General features: G+C 43.7%; 1 protein-coding gene across 28 annotated transcripts in view; it reads right to left on the reverse strand.

Annotated features, from left to right (window-relative positions):
* Window positions 1–12,336, reverse strand: part of LOC130185241 (NLR family CARD domain-containing protein 3-like) — a 100,150-nt gene that overhangs the window by 34,372 nt on the left and 53,442 nt on the right. For 13 of the 28 annotated variants that reach the window (XM_056401570.1, XM_056401567.1, XM_056401568.1 and 10 more), the window contains 2 exons: window positions 11,074–11,247; window positions 10,185–10,358 (listed from right to left, as the gene is read on the reverse strand). The exons of 9 other annotated variants lie outside the window; for them this stretch is intronic. In XM_056401570.1, the coding sequence (XP_056257545.1) occupies window positions 10,185–10,358; window positions 11,074–11,247 (348 nt within the window). Of the gene's footprint in view, window positions 1–8,319; window positions 9,229–10,184; window positions 10,359–11,073; window positions 11,248–12,336 lie in introns of those variants that run through there. 6 more of the 28 variants (XM_056401572.1, XM_056401591.1, XM_056401589.1 and 3 more) reach the window with 3 other exon arrangements.

Consider the following 12,336-nt stretch of genomic DNA (forward strand, 5'->3'; position numbering starts at 1 on the left):
AGTCCAAATAACACAACATTTAGCCAACACGAAATGTTGGCTAAATGTTGTGTTATTTGGACTAATAATGGCTAATGGACTAATAATGGCTAACCCTAGCATAAAGATATCCAATTCCAGGGACTCAAGATGGATGGATGAAAACAAGAAGCCTTTAAAAATAATACACCAACATGCATCTGCACATTCTCCTCCCTCAGGGTGTAACTCTACACACCTGTGTTGAAATAACTCAGGAACGAAAGCACCTATTACAACAATAGGACTTGAGACTTTGAGACTTCGGATCTCATTGCTCGGAGCAGTGAACTGATGGGCAGGGCCCCCATCATCACTGATAATAATATTCTGGGAATAGGCGAGGTCTCTCTGGCATGCCTCTCCACAGTTCCTCAGAACAGAGTGACAACACTGCCAAAAATCTCTCTTTGTGTTTCCTCATGTTACCGGAGCAGTTCAGTCGCTGCCAAACTTTAGGATAGCTCAGATAAGGGCTGATTGTCTTACCTCAGAGTGGTGTACGTCTGTTGTCAGGCATACTTTTTAATGATAATGTAGATGTAGACCTATTGGTAACTTATTTGGTAGTGCTAATCACATATTATATTTTTCTCTTTATAACTTATTATTTATTTTTCCTGCTGTTTTGTTGATTTTAATCAGTTGGTTGTTTATCTCTGGCTTTTTAATGAGGGTCTCAGTGACACTGATTAAGGCCTGCAGCTTCTCTTGCTCATGGGCCTATTAATCATTATAATAATAAACTTTATTTGTATAGCACCTTTCATTCACAATTGCAGCTTACTAACTTTTATGAACCAGATCTCATCTACAGTTTCATCACATTTATGTAACCTCGTAAATATGTTTGCTGTCAGATGAGAAGCCAAAACCTTCTCTTGTATCTGCTTGTATCTGTCATAGATCAAATAAAACCATAATATCTAATACAATATATAATCTTCCGTAGAGGAAGGTGACAGATTAATTAGCTTCTATTGAATCCGCGCCTGTGTTGATAAGTTTCCTCATAAGTGAGAAACAAGTTCTGCGGTAAACTCCCATCCTGTGTAAAGATGATTTGGAGCAGAGCTGCAGGATGTTGTGCTGCTCCACCTTCAGTCCGCTGTGCAGCTGCAGCACTTCACTTTAAAATAACATCTCACAGCTTTTTCAGGGCCGATGCAAATCGATCGTTTGTTTGTTTAGTCAAGCTTCATTCATAATCACATCGTACCATCACAGGCAGACAACACAAATAGATAGAAACATACAGAACACTTATATGTGTTTCTTCAAATACGCAGTATAATACTAATAATAAACAAATACAGTAAAAGCAGAGTCATGATAAATCAAAGATACAATACCAGGATAACTAATTACAATATTTTCAACGGAGTGCTGCAGGTATGACGTACAGGCCAGCCCTGAAGTCAGCTTCACCCTGGTTCACTCCACAAAAAGACAATGGGATTTTTCCATTGTCTTTTGGATTATTACAGAAAAAAGTTTATGATCCCGACAGAATCATAAACTGTTGCGTCGTGCAAAATCAGCAGCAGGTCTTTCCAGTTTTACCCACGTTTATACACAAAGAGAGACTGTTAAAGACCGCGGGCCAGTTCAGGCTCCAATTAAAATCTGGTTTCATGACATGAGTGGGGAAAGTAAGAGGTGATGCAAGTCAGAGACAGTTACAGTCTTTTCTTTTTTCTCACTTCGCACCGACACTTTCCCCTCATTTGAACATAAAATGACGAAGGTTGGTCGATTCGAACCTTTCTATTGTATTTCAATATACCGACCTCCTGGCCCATCTGGACCTTTCCTTTCTGAGTCTTTTCACTTGATATGCCATGTTTCATTCAGGACACACTCACAGTCTAGTTACTGATAATGTTTGCTTGGAGGATTTCCTTGTCACTGATCACGAAGTGTGTTCTTTTTACTATTTCTTGTCATTTAGATCTGCAGCCCGCATCATTAACCACAGCACAGCTGTAATTTTACAGTTGTATTTGACCCAGATGTGCTGTCAAACTGTAGTGGAGTGGAGGTCCAGTTACTTAACAAACAGTGCTCCTCTGTATTGGATATTGTGGCTCCTCTTAAAACTGGACAAGCCTCTCCTGTCGAATCCTCACCCTGGGGTGACGAGTCAATCCACAGTTTTAGGCCAAAATGTAGGAAGACAGAGTGTTTATGGAAAACCACCAAACTAAAGGTCCATCAGCTGCTTTTAATCTGTTTGAATGAAACGATGAGGGATGTTAAGACTGCTCCGATCGCCAACCTCATTTCATCTACTAGAAATTCAAAGGTTCTCTTCCAGAATATAAACACCACTGTTTCTCTCACTGCTCCACAAGTGTCCTCTCTAACCATGACTGTAATATCAGCTATAAGATAAATATTCCCCCGTCATCAAACCATCATCCTATTGCTGTTTCCTCATGAGTTATAGGCCGATATCCTGGCTGTTCAACAGAAACAGCTCTTCTTAAAGATCCCCTCCAACGAACATCAAGTTTTTAACCCGACATCCATATAGTGCTTTTATACAAGACATATGATGAGTGAAAGAAATCAACGCCATGACTGAGTGTCTCCACCTTAGAACTGCAGTGAACCAATGACAGGCTCATAAACACAGATTCAGACAGCCAGACCTTTTCAGTACAAAGAGAGAGAGTTTGCATTATCAAGAAAAACAAACAACCTTTCTTGTTTTGTTTCACGATATCAATACTTCATTCACTGACATGGTGTTAACAACAGAGATGATAATATGGTGATGTCAGATGTTAGGCCTTGTGGATCTTTAGTTCAGTCGCCTGCCTTCCCACCATCAATCTATCACATTGATAGGAAACAGAGACAAAGGAACCTTCTTTCAATAACAGACCAGCTGTTAGCCTGTCAGACAGATGTATCTGGTCACATCTGTCTGACAGGCTAACAGCCTCGTGGGTCTGAGAATCAACTCCCTGGACACAAGGCAACATGGGATTAAACAACCAAAGTCTCTGTTTTGTAACAAGAAGACTTTATCAGAGGTGCAAACTCTGTTTACCAAATGCATACCACATAATCGGCCGTTCCCCTTCCTCTCTGTCCCTAGATAACAGAATCAAAAATCACAAGCCAAATTCCAATCTTGACCCGAAACCAGCATTTTCCTCTTTTCAAACACGAATCTGAAAAAATGTCAAATGAACTGCCCGACTCTTCCGTGACCCCTGTAATGGTTTTATGTAATTTAGTTGAATCCCTGGGTTTCTATCCTATAAAATGGCTGAACTGTAAAACATAAAGCTTAAGGCAGTATCTACCATGTGACCGGACAGGTATTAAACAGGTCGTTTGTTCGCTCTGTGCCCAATGTCAGGGATTGTTTAAAATGTCTGAAATAATAATAATAATAATAATAATAATAATAATAATAATAAAAGTGATATAAAACAATGAAGTGCAAACACAGACAGAAGTTTATGGTCTCCTTGTAGGAGAGTTTTAAATCAGCTGCAGCAGAACACAATGACATCTCTACAACAACACAATGCAAACATTTCATTTGGGCTTTTTGTTTTTGCAACTAAAACAGAAAAATGTTTACACCTGACTTTAAGTTGATGTTGTGGAACAAATGCAGGACACTTCCCTTGGCTCGTTGCAGCTGGAGATGACCGAGCTGAAGCTCATGGTGCAGGTGTTTAGTTAAACGCCGCCCCCTGGTGGTTTCAAGAGAAAATACACAATTCATCTGTGATGGATGAGTGAAGGTCAAGGGTCAAGTTGAGCATCCCCCTCAGACGAATCATTTGAAACTACCATTGTGATGCTGCTGTGGGGAACATAAGCCAGAGATGTAATATTGCCCTGGAGTCACTGAGTTAGCTGTGGGCTACAACTTCAGCCTCGGTTTTTTTTTAGCCTATATTTGTTTATATCTTGTCAAATTGTCCCCATCTACAGATTAGCTCATAGAAGATCCTGTTTGCAGTATACCACTGAATATACAGACAACATCATCGGATTACTGTGATACTGAGGAAAACTTAAAAACAGGAGGATTATTTTTTCTGTGACTTCTAAGCTGATTTATGGAGATCTATTATTGATAAGATGAACCTTTATTGATCCCAAAAAGACAAATCTAATTTGACACAGCAGCACAAAAGAATAGCAGCAGGAGGGGAAAATAAGAAATATAAATAGAATCAGAATCTAAAATAAATGAGATAAAATAGATGGACATCAGAGATGTGCCCAGGAAGTTTAAGTCACACTGAATCTAAAAATGTGTGTATTGTGACTGTTTTGACTCAGGAGTGCGACTTTAGACACAACTTGCAGCAGGATGAAGGTGTTTTAAGACGTACCGAGGCCGGTATCACCTTCTGCATTTCAGTCTGAGCTCCGCTCCTCAGAGTCCTAAGTCTTCAGTCTGGATTCTGCACAAGATAACAAAGCTGAGTCATTCAGGTTGTTTTCACACAGCACCGGTTCTTTCAGATGGGAGGGGTGGGATGACAATGACTTATCAATCTACAGGTACTTGTGGATCATCATCATGTCAGACAAATGTCGGCATAACATTCATACACCTGTTCATGTCAACACAGGTTCATAACATGCAGCTGACCTCCTGCAAGTCACCAATATCTATCTATCTATCTATCTATCTATTATCATTAAGAATATTCTTGGGGATTCACTAGAACTATAATATATAACTAAAATATGTTGCTTATAAAAAGTGATTACACACACACACACACACGTATGTACATGATCAGGGTGGCACCGCTCTGACCTCATTTGAGCCAGGAGGAAACTTATAATATCAATTGCTATCTAGGCATTAATAACTACAACATTACAAAAGTTATGACACCTGTACTCTTAAGCTTAAAGTTGATCAGTCACGCAAAGATGAAACATAATCATGGAAGATGCTAGAAAATATCCTTCACTGACCTTGATGTAGCTGAAGAAGTAGATTGCTGCCATTCCCCTGAAGCACAAAGTCTAAATTCAGTGTTATAACTAACGTTCAACTTGCTCACTAATTTATTATATTTAACCTCCATCTTTACAGACCACTTTAAAAACCCAACCACACTCTCTCTGAGGCCACAATCAACAGTGTCACCATCTGAAAAACATAAGTGCAGGTAGATGAAAGGTGACACAAGATAAATTAGCTTCTTGTCTACCACCCAAGGGACGGCTAGCTTCTCAAAATTAAAACTGAATAACATTCAGTGTTTCCTCCTCTGTCAGTTTCTGAAGTTGAAAACTGACAGAGGTGATCGTGGTTAGCTAACATTAGCAAGGATACACAGCAGGCTACAAGCACCGTTTTATATTAGCTGAACTTAGCAAAGTGTAAGTACAATTTTAAATTAGATAGTAAAGTTAGACAAAACTTTGAGTGGTGAGCTACAGGCGCCATTTTACATGAATTAGTGAACTAACGCTAGCTAACGATAGCTAACGTTAGCGCATCAGCTGCTACTGAAACAGCATGGTGAAATGGCACATGTAATAATAGTTAGTATTACCCTACAAACTAATGTAAAATTAAGTACATTAGCTAATGTTAGCTAATGTTAACACCTTGTTCATCGACATGTGAAAGGTCGAAGCAGGTAAAAATGGGAAAGCATAGGGATCTGAGCGTCTTTGACAAGGACTGTGATGACCAGACGACCGGGTCAGAGCATCTCCAAGACTGCAGGTCTTGTTGTGTGTTCCCGGTCTGCAGTGGTCGGTACCTGCCGGAAGGACAACCGGTGAACCGGCAGCAGGGTCAACAACGCTCTGATGCACGTTGAGGTGAAGGATAGCCTGTGTTGTCCACAGAAGAGCTACTGCAGCACAAACTGATGAAAAGGTTAATGCTGGTTCTGATAAAGGAGTCACAACACACGGAGCATTGCAGCGGCAGACCCGTCATAGTGCCCATGCTGACCCCTGTCCACCGCCAGAACTGCCTACAAAGGGCACGAGACCATCAGCACTGGACCACAGACCAATGGAAGGAGGTGGCCTGGTCTGATCAATCACATTTTCCTTTACATCATGTGGACGGCCAGGTGCGTGTGCGTCACATACCTGGGGAAGAAATGGCACCAGGATGCATTATGGGAAGAAGGCAAGCCGGGGGAAGCGGCGCGATACTTTGGACGATGTTCTGCTGGGAAACCTCGGGTCCTGTCGTTCATGTGGATGTTTCTTTGACACGTAGCTCTACCTAAACACTGTTGTAGACCAAGGACAGTCCTTCATGGAAACAGTATTCCCTAATGGCAGTGGCCTCTTTCAGCAGGATGATGCTCCTGCCACACTGCAGCGACGGCTCAGGAACCGTTTGAGGAACTAAACATGGAGGTCAAGGTGTTGACTTGGCCTCCAGATTCCCCAGATCTCAATCCAGTTGAGCATCTGTGGGATGTGCTGGACAAACAAGTCCAATCCATGGAGGCCCCACCTCACAACTTACATGACTTGAAGCTTCACCAAAGTCTAATCGGCTCGTCCTGGAGTCCAAGTGGACATTTGCTGACATCACAAAGGGCTCCTTGATGTGTTGTCTCCAGAGCTGGTAGATCCCCACACACAGACACTGTAAAGGGAACAACATTATACAATAAGCTGTCTACAGTAGGAGTGCAGACAAACCAGCAGCTTTGATTCTCTCACCTGTTGCATGTCCAGCTCAGTCTTCCCTGAGTCAGCTCTTTCCAGAGCCTTAAACATTTCTGGTTGAGAGACAGAAAGATACTCACCACACAACAGCTGGGAATCTCTGTCTCATGTCGTCCTCCTCGCTCTCTCCTCATGTTTTCTCTCCATCTTTACTGACAACTGTCAAATCCAGGAAAACTCTCCAACACATGATTCAAACAAGTTTCACTTATTTCATCTATTATCTGATCTACAACAATTCAACCATGAGAAACTTCTGGGGACATTGAAATGAACTAAATGTGCTGCTTGGAGCTCGGACCACACTCTGTCCACAAACATGGACTTCAACACAAAATCACTGTTTCTCACCATTTCTGTTGTGAGTAAAAATAAAAGCAGGCTGACCTCTGACCTTTTGGCTGTTGTCTTTAGTTTGTGCAGCTTCCAGCCTTTCACTGATTCAACCACATTTTTCACTGTCGACCACAAACAGAAAGGAAACTCCAGCTGTGTTAAGACTGTCACAAGAGAAGCAAAGCACTGACTTCCACTGTCATATGGCTTTAATACCAGTGATAGTGATAAAACACTGATCTAAGAACATCACCCCCCCCCCCCAATGAACTTAACATGTTGTCATAGCAACCACATTTCAGCCTGCAACATATTTAGAAATACTGAATAATGTAGAAATTAGCTGCAATTCTCCATCACACCACATGATGGAGCTGATTCATCAGATTCATCACTGTGGGATCAGCTGATCTGAATGAGACAGAAAACAGTCCAGGAGGAGGAGGAGGAGGAGGAGGAGGAGGAGGAGGAGGAGAGGAGGAGGAGGAGGAGGAGGAGGAGGAGGAGGAGCAGGAGGTGGAGGGAGGAGGAGGAGGAGGGAGGAGGAGGAGGGGGGGGGGAGGAGCATGAGGAGGAGGAGCAGGAGGAAGGAGCAGCAGGAGGAGCAGAAGGAGGAGGAGGGAGGAGGAGCAGCAGGAGGAAGAGGAGCAGGAGGAGCAGGAGGAGGAGCAGGAGGAGGAGGGAGGAGGAGGAGCAGAAGGAGCAGAAGGAGGAGCAGGAGGAGGAGGAGGAGGAGGAAGGAGCAGGAGGAGGGAGGAGGAGGAGCAGAAGGAGGAGGAGGAAGGAGCAGGAGGAAGGAGGAGGAAGATGAGGAGGAGGAGTCTCAGTGTGTGTGCAGTCTGTGTAGAAGGAGCAGGAGGAGGAGGAAGGAGCAGGAGCAGGAGGAGGAGTCTCAGTGTGTGTGCAGTCTGTGTAGAAGGAGCAGGAGGAGGAGGAAGGAGCAGGAGGAGGAGTCTCAGTGTGTGTGCAGTCTGTGTAGAAGGAGGAGGAGCAGAAGGAGGAAGGAGCAGGAGCAGGAGCAGGAGGAGGAGGAGGAGGAGGAGGAGGAGGAGGAGGAGGAGGAGGAGGAAGGAGCAGGAGCAGGAGGAGCAGGAGGAGGAGGAGGAGGAGGAGGAGGAGGAGGAAGGAGCAGGAGGAGGAGGAGCAGGAGCAGGAGGAGGAGGAGCAGGAGGAGGAGTCTCAGTGTGTGTGCAGTCTGTGTAGAAGGACAGAGACACTGATGTTGGTCTGTCTCAGGAAAATGATCAAATAAACTCAGGAACCGTCTGAAATTCACCAGAGCAGGAGATTTATTCTTGCAGCGAGGGAACAAGTTTCACACAAAGAGTTTGCAGTGCAAATGTTTAAAGAATACAAAGTTCACACAGGTTTTATATCCAGAACATGAGAGTGACCTCACATCCTGCTGATATGAGAGTCACTCAATAGAGACTTGGTTCATGTCTTATCATTAGAAATGTGCAGCAGCTGGGAAGAAGAGAGAAGGTCACTCGGCTCCTCTCTCATGATTCCTGTCTTGAAAACAAACACAACTTTATAAAAGGAAAAGTTCACTTCAGGATGTAACAGTTCTTCTGTAGGATAATTATCTTCATCTAGTCATAAAGTATCATCATTTATCCAACAGTCTGTCAGGTCCAGAGGAACACACAGGGGTGATGGTGGACTGGACTCTGTGTGTGACAGTGGAGCTGTTCTCAGATCAGTTCAGACTGCAGCACTGAGAGTCATCTCCACTTCTTCTGATTCCTCTGTCAGTCACTGGATGAAGCTCTCCTCTCCACTCCACCTCCCAGTAACATGGTCCAGTCAGAGCCTGTACACACCAGCTGCTGCTTCAACATCTGGATCATCAGGACACACACACACACACACACACACAGAGCCACACACACACACACAGAGCCACACACACACACACACACAAACACAGAGCCACACACACACACACACACACACACACACACACACACACACACACACACACACACACACACACACACACACACTCACACACACACACACACACACACAGACACACACACACACACGCACACACACACACACACAGACACACACACACACACACACACACACACACACACACACACACACACACACACACACACACACACACACACACACACACACACACACACTCCTCTTCACCTCCAGCTGTTGAGAGAAGAAGAGACAGAGGAGATGAATCAGTGTTTACAGAGACGTCATCAGCTGGACTTCAGTCCTGTTCAGTCCAGATGTGCAGCAGCTGTGTAGCGTAGCCTGCTTCCTCTCAGCTCTCATGTTAACGTGTTGGAGTGAACACTGAGCTGGAGGCTCACACACCTGCAGAGACTTTTAGCATCAAGTCTGTTGACTCTGCACATTTCCCTCAGTCCACAGTGGAAACAAACTGCTGAGTCATGAAGGTTCATCACTGCTCCAACAGCTCAGTGATGGATTCACTGTCCTGACATTTAAACACAGAGTCTCTGTGTGTTGATGAACATCTGGTCTGTTCCTCACACATCACCTGACAGATAAACATGGAGGCTGTCACTGAAAACATCTGGCAGAGGGACAGATATACAGATGTGCTCACTGGACTTCAGCAGAGCTTCTGGTCTGTATAAAGATCACATGGTTACAGAGTGTAATGATGCTTCTGTGGAATAAGAGCCAGTGACTGTCAGACATCAGACTGATCTCAGAGCTGTGACAGAGATCAAACTGATCAGGTCTTGAGTTGTGAAATGAGAGAACAAACTGTCTCAGATCAGATGTGACAGTTTGATGAATGAGGACACTGTCTCTGTTCCTCTGTGAGGCTGTCAGCTGTAATCAGCTTCACTTCCTGTAGACATCAACTCAACAACAACAGTCGTCTTCACATCCACTCAGACACATGATCACAACGAGCTTCTGGCCGCTCTGATTGGCCGACTGTTCTCTCTCTCTGTCTTTCTGTCCAATCCTGACGCCTGTCACCGTTCTCCTCTCACAGCTTCACTGAGGGAAGCAGCTGCTGAGAAGGTCGGAGGTTTCCAGGAAACACTGGCTCTTTGCTCTGATACTGTGTTTAGTACAATATGATGGAAGCAGCAAGGACTGACTCCGCCCCTTTTACTGACCTCAGAGTCTCCAGTCGACAGTCTGGACTCTCCTCAAGATCACACAGCTGCTTCACATCTGGATCCTGCAGGTTGTTTCCTCTCAGGTCCAGGTGTTTCAGGTGGGAGGGGTTGGACTTCAGAGCTGAGGCCAGAGAAGAACAGCTGATCTCTGACAATCTGCAGTCCTCCAATCTGAATAAAGAATAAAAGAAGTGAATAAAACAGATGATTTAATAAAAGACTTTGGAAATGTTCAGCAGAAACTTCTACTGCTCCTAACAATAATAATCATGACACATTTTATTTGTCGGCTTCTTTCCAAACATTCACAGACACTTTACTAAACAACAAGATTTGCAGTTAATGGAGTGAAACATGTGAAACCAACAGTGTGGTGCTTTTCTCTTCAACACATTCAACACGTCAATTCAACTGTTAGAAAAATACAACAATGTTCACACTTGTGTTAAAGTTCATTTAAATTCACTTCAAAGAAAAGAAGAGTTTTTTCTTCATCAGTTGAATCTCAGTGTTTTTGTACAAATATTAGTTCTGAGGATCTTCTGTATGTTGTTGTGATAAAAATGAATTGACTTTAAGGACTCACACTGGACATTTTCTACAGTGTATTTAGAAAACATGAGTCCTCTGACTGAGAGAAATACCAGTGTGTGAGTTCTGAAGGTTGAACTGAAGTGAACAGACATTATTCATGACAACTGAGTGAAATGAGCTGAAACTGAAGAATCATTGTGAGAGAAGAACAACTGGAAACATGAGACAACCACTATTTAAAATGTCAGTAATGACTTCATTCAAAATGAAAAAAGTTCTGTGTGAAGATAAATCAGCTTCAGTTGTGGATTAAAGATATAAGATCTACAACAGTAACAGTCAGTGAACTTACTCCAGAGTCTCCAGTCGACAGTCTGGACTCTCCAGAAAACCACACAGACGCTTCACTCCTGGATCCTGCAGGTTGTTGTTACTCAGGTCCAGATGTTTCAGGTGGGAGGGGTTGGACTTCAGAGCTGAGGCCAGAGAAGAACAGCTGATCTCTGACAAACTGCAGCTGATCAATCTGAATAAAGAATAAAGATGTGAGTTCAGAGACAAAGTTCCTTCTTGGAAGCTTCAGTGTTTCATCATCTGTTCAGAGCTGAAGAAGCTTTAGAAAGTAGAAGTTTAGAAAATGAAAGTCAAACACCTGAACCAACAGGAAGCAGGTTAAAAACAGTCACATACAAAGAGTGAAAACAGCTTCATTAATATCAATGACAACATGCTGCTGCTTCAATACAGACGTAGTGACTCCACCTCTTAAACTCTACCAGCTCCACCTGTGGCTCCATCTGTACAAACTCATGTTGAGCAGCCACATTTATTAGAGCTTCTACTTTCACTGAGCTCTTTCTGACTCAAACAGCTGATCTGCAGCGTGATACACTGAGGGTCATAGGTCAGCTTGTGCGTAGTAATATGGCAGTTCAATGCTTGAGAAAAGCTAGTTCCAAAGTTAAGGGCTGTTTGACAGCAACATCAAATGGGGAAAATATTCTAAATGATTTGAGCTTTTTTCCTTGGGCATTTTGAAAGTGTCTCAGACAGTGTTTTTCTGCTGACCCCGCCCACAGCAGCTCATCACTCAGCTTCTGTGGCCGTGCTCTCGTCTCTTTCTCCAAACTGGGAGGGGCCCATCTGAATCTACTACAGCTGATACACTGACTCTGTGTAAACACCTCACACAGCCCCACGTTAAATAACCTCAGCTGTCACTTCCAGCTGCTGTAACTCCTCCCCTCACCCAACCACAGAGGAAACACTCTCTGCCTGAGCCGCCATATAAACCAAACAACATCCAGCCCTTCTTGGTAATCCTCCAAACAAACCAGCTGAGCCTCTTCAGCTTCTTCATTTTAGCAGCAACAAGCCAAACACTTGTGTTTAAAGCATCATGAGTTCACACTACAAGCTCTGCTCTTACCTGTCTCTGCCTGTCTCACCTTTCTTCTAAGCCACAGTCATTGACAGGAAGTGGCTGCAGCGTCTGCCGTGTTCTTCACTGCCTGCTTTAGACTCAACCCTCTTAGACCCAGTTCAGGGAACAGGGACCAGACTTTATCTGCCAACAAAACCCCTCCAGCCAACCTCCACTGGACCGCAGGTTTCC

Source organism: Seriola aureovittata, chromosome 17, assembly GCF_021018895.1.
Source record: "Seriola aureovittata isolate HTS-2021-v1 ecotype China chromosome 17, ASM2101889v1, whole genome shotgun sequence".
Lineage (NCBI taxonomy): Eukaryota > Metazoa > Chordata > Actinopteri > Carangiformes > Carangidae > Seriola > Seriola aureovittata.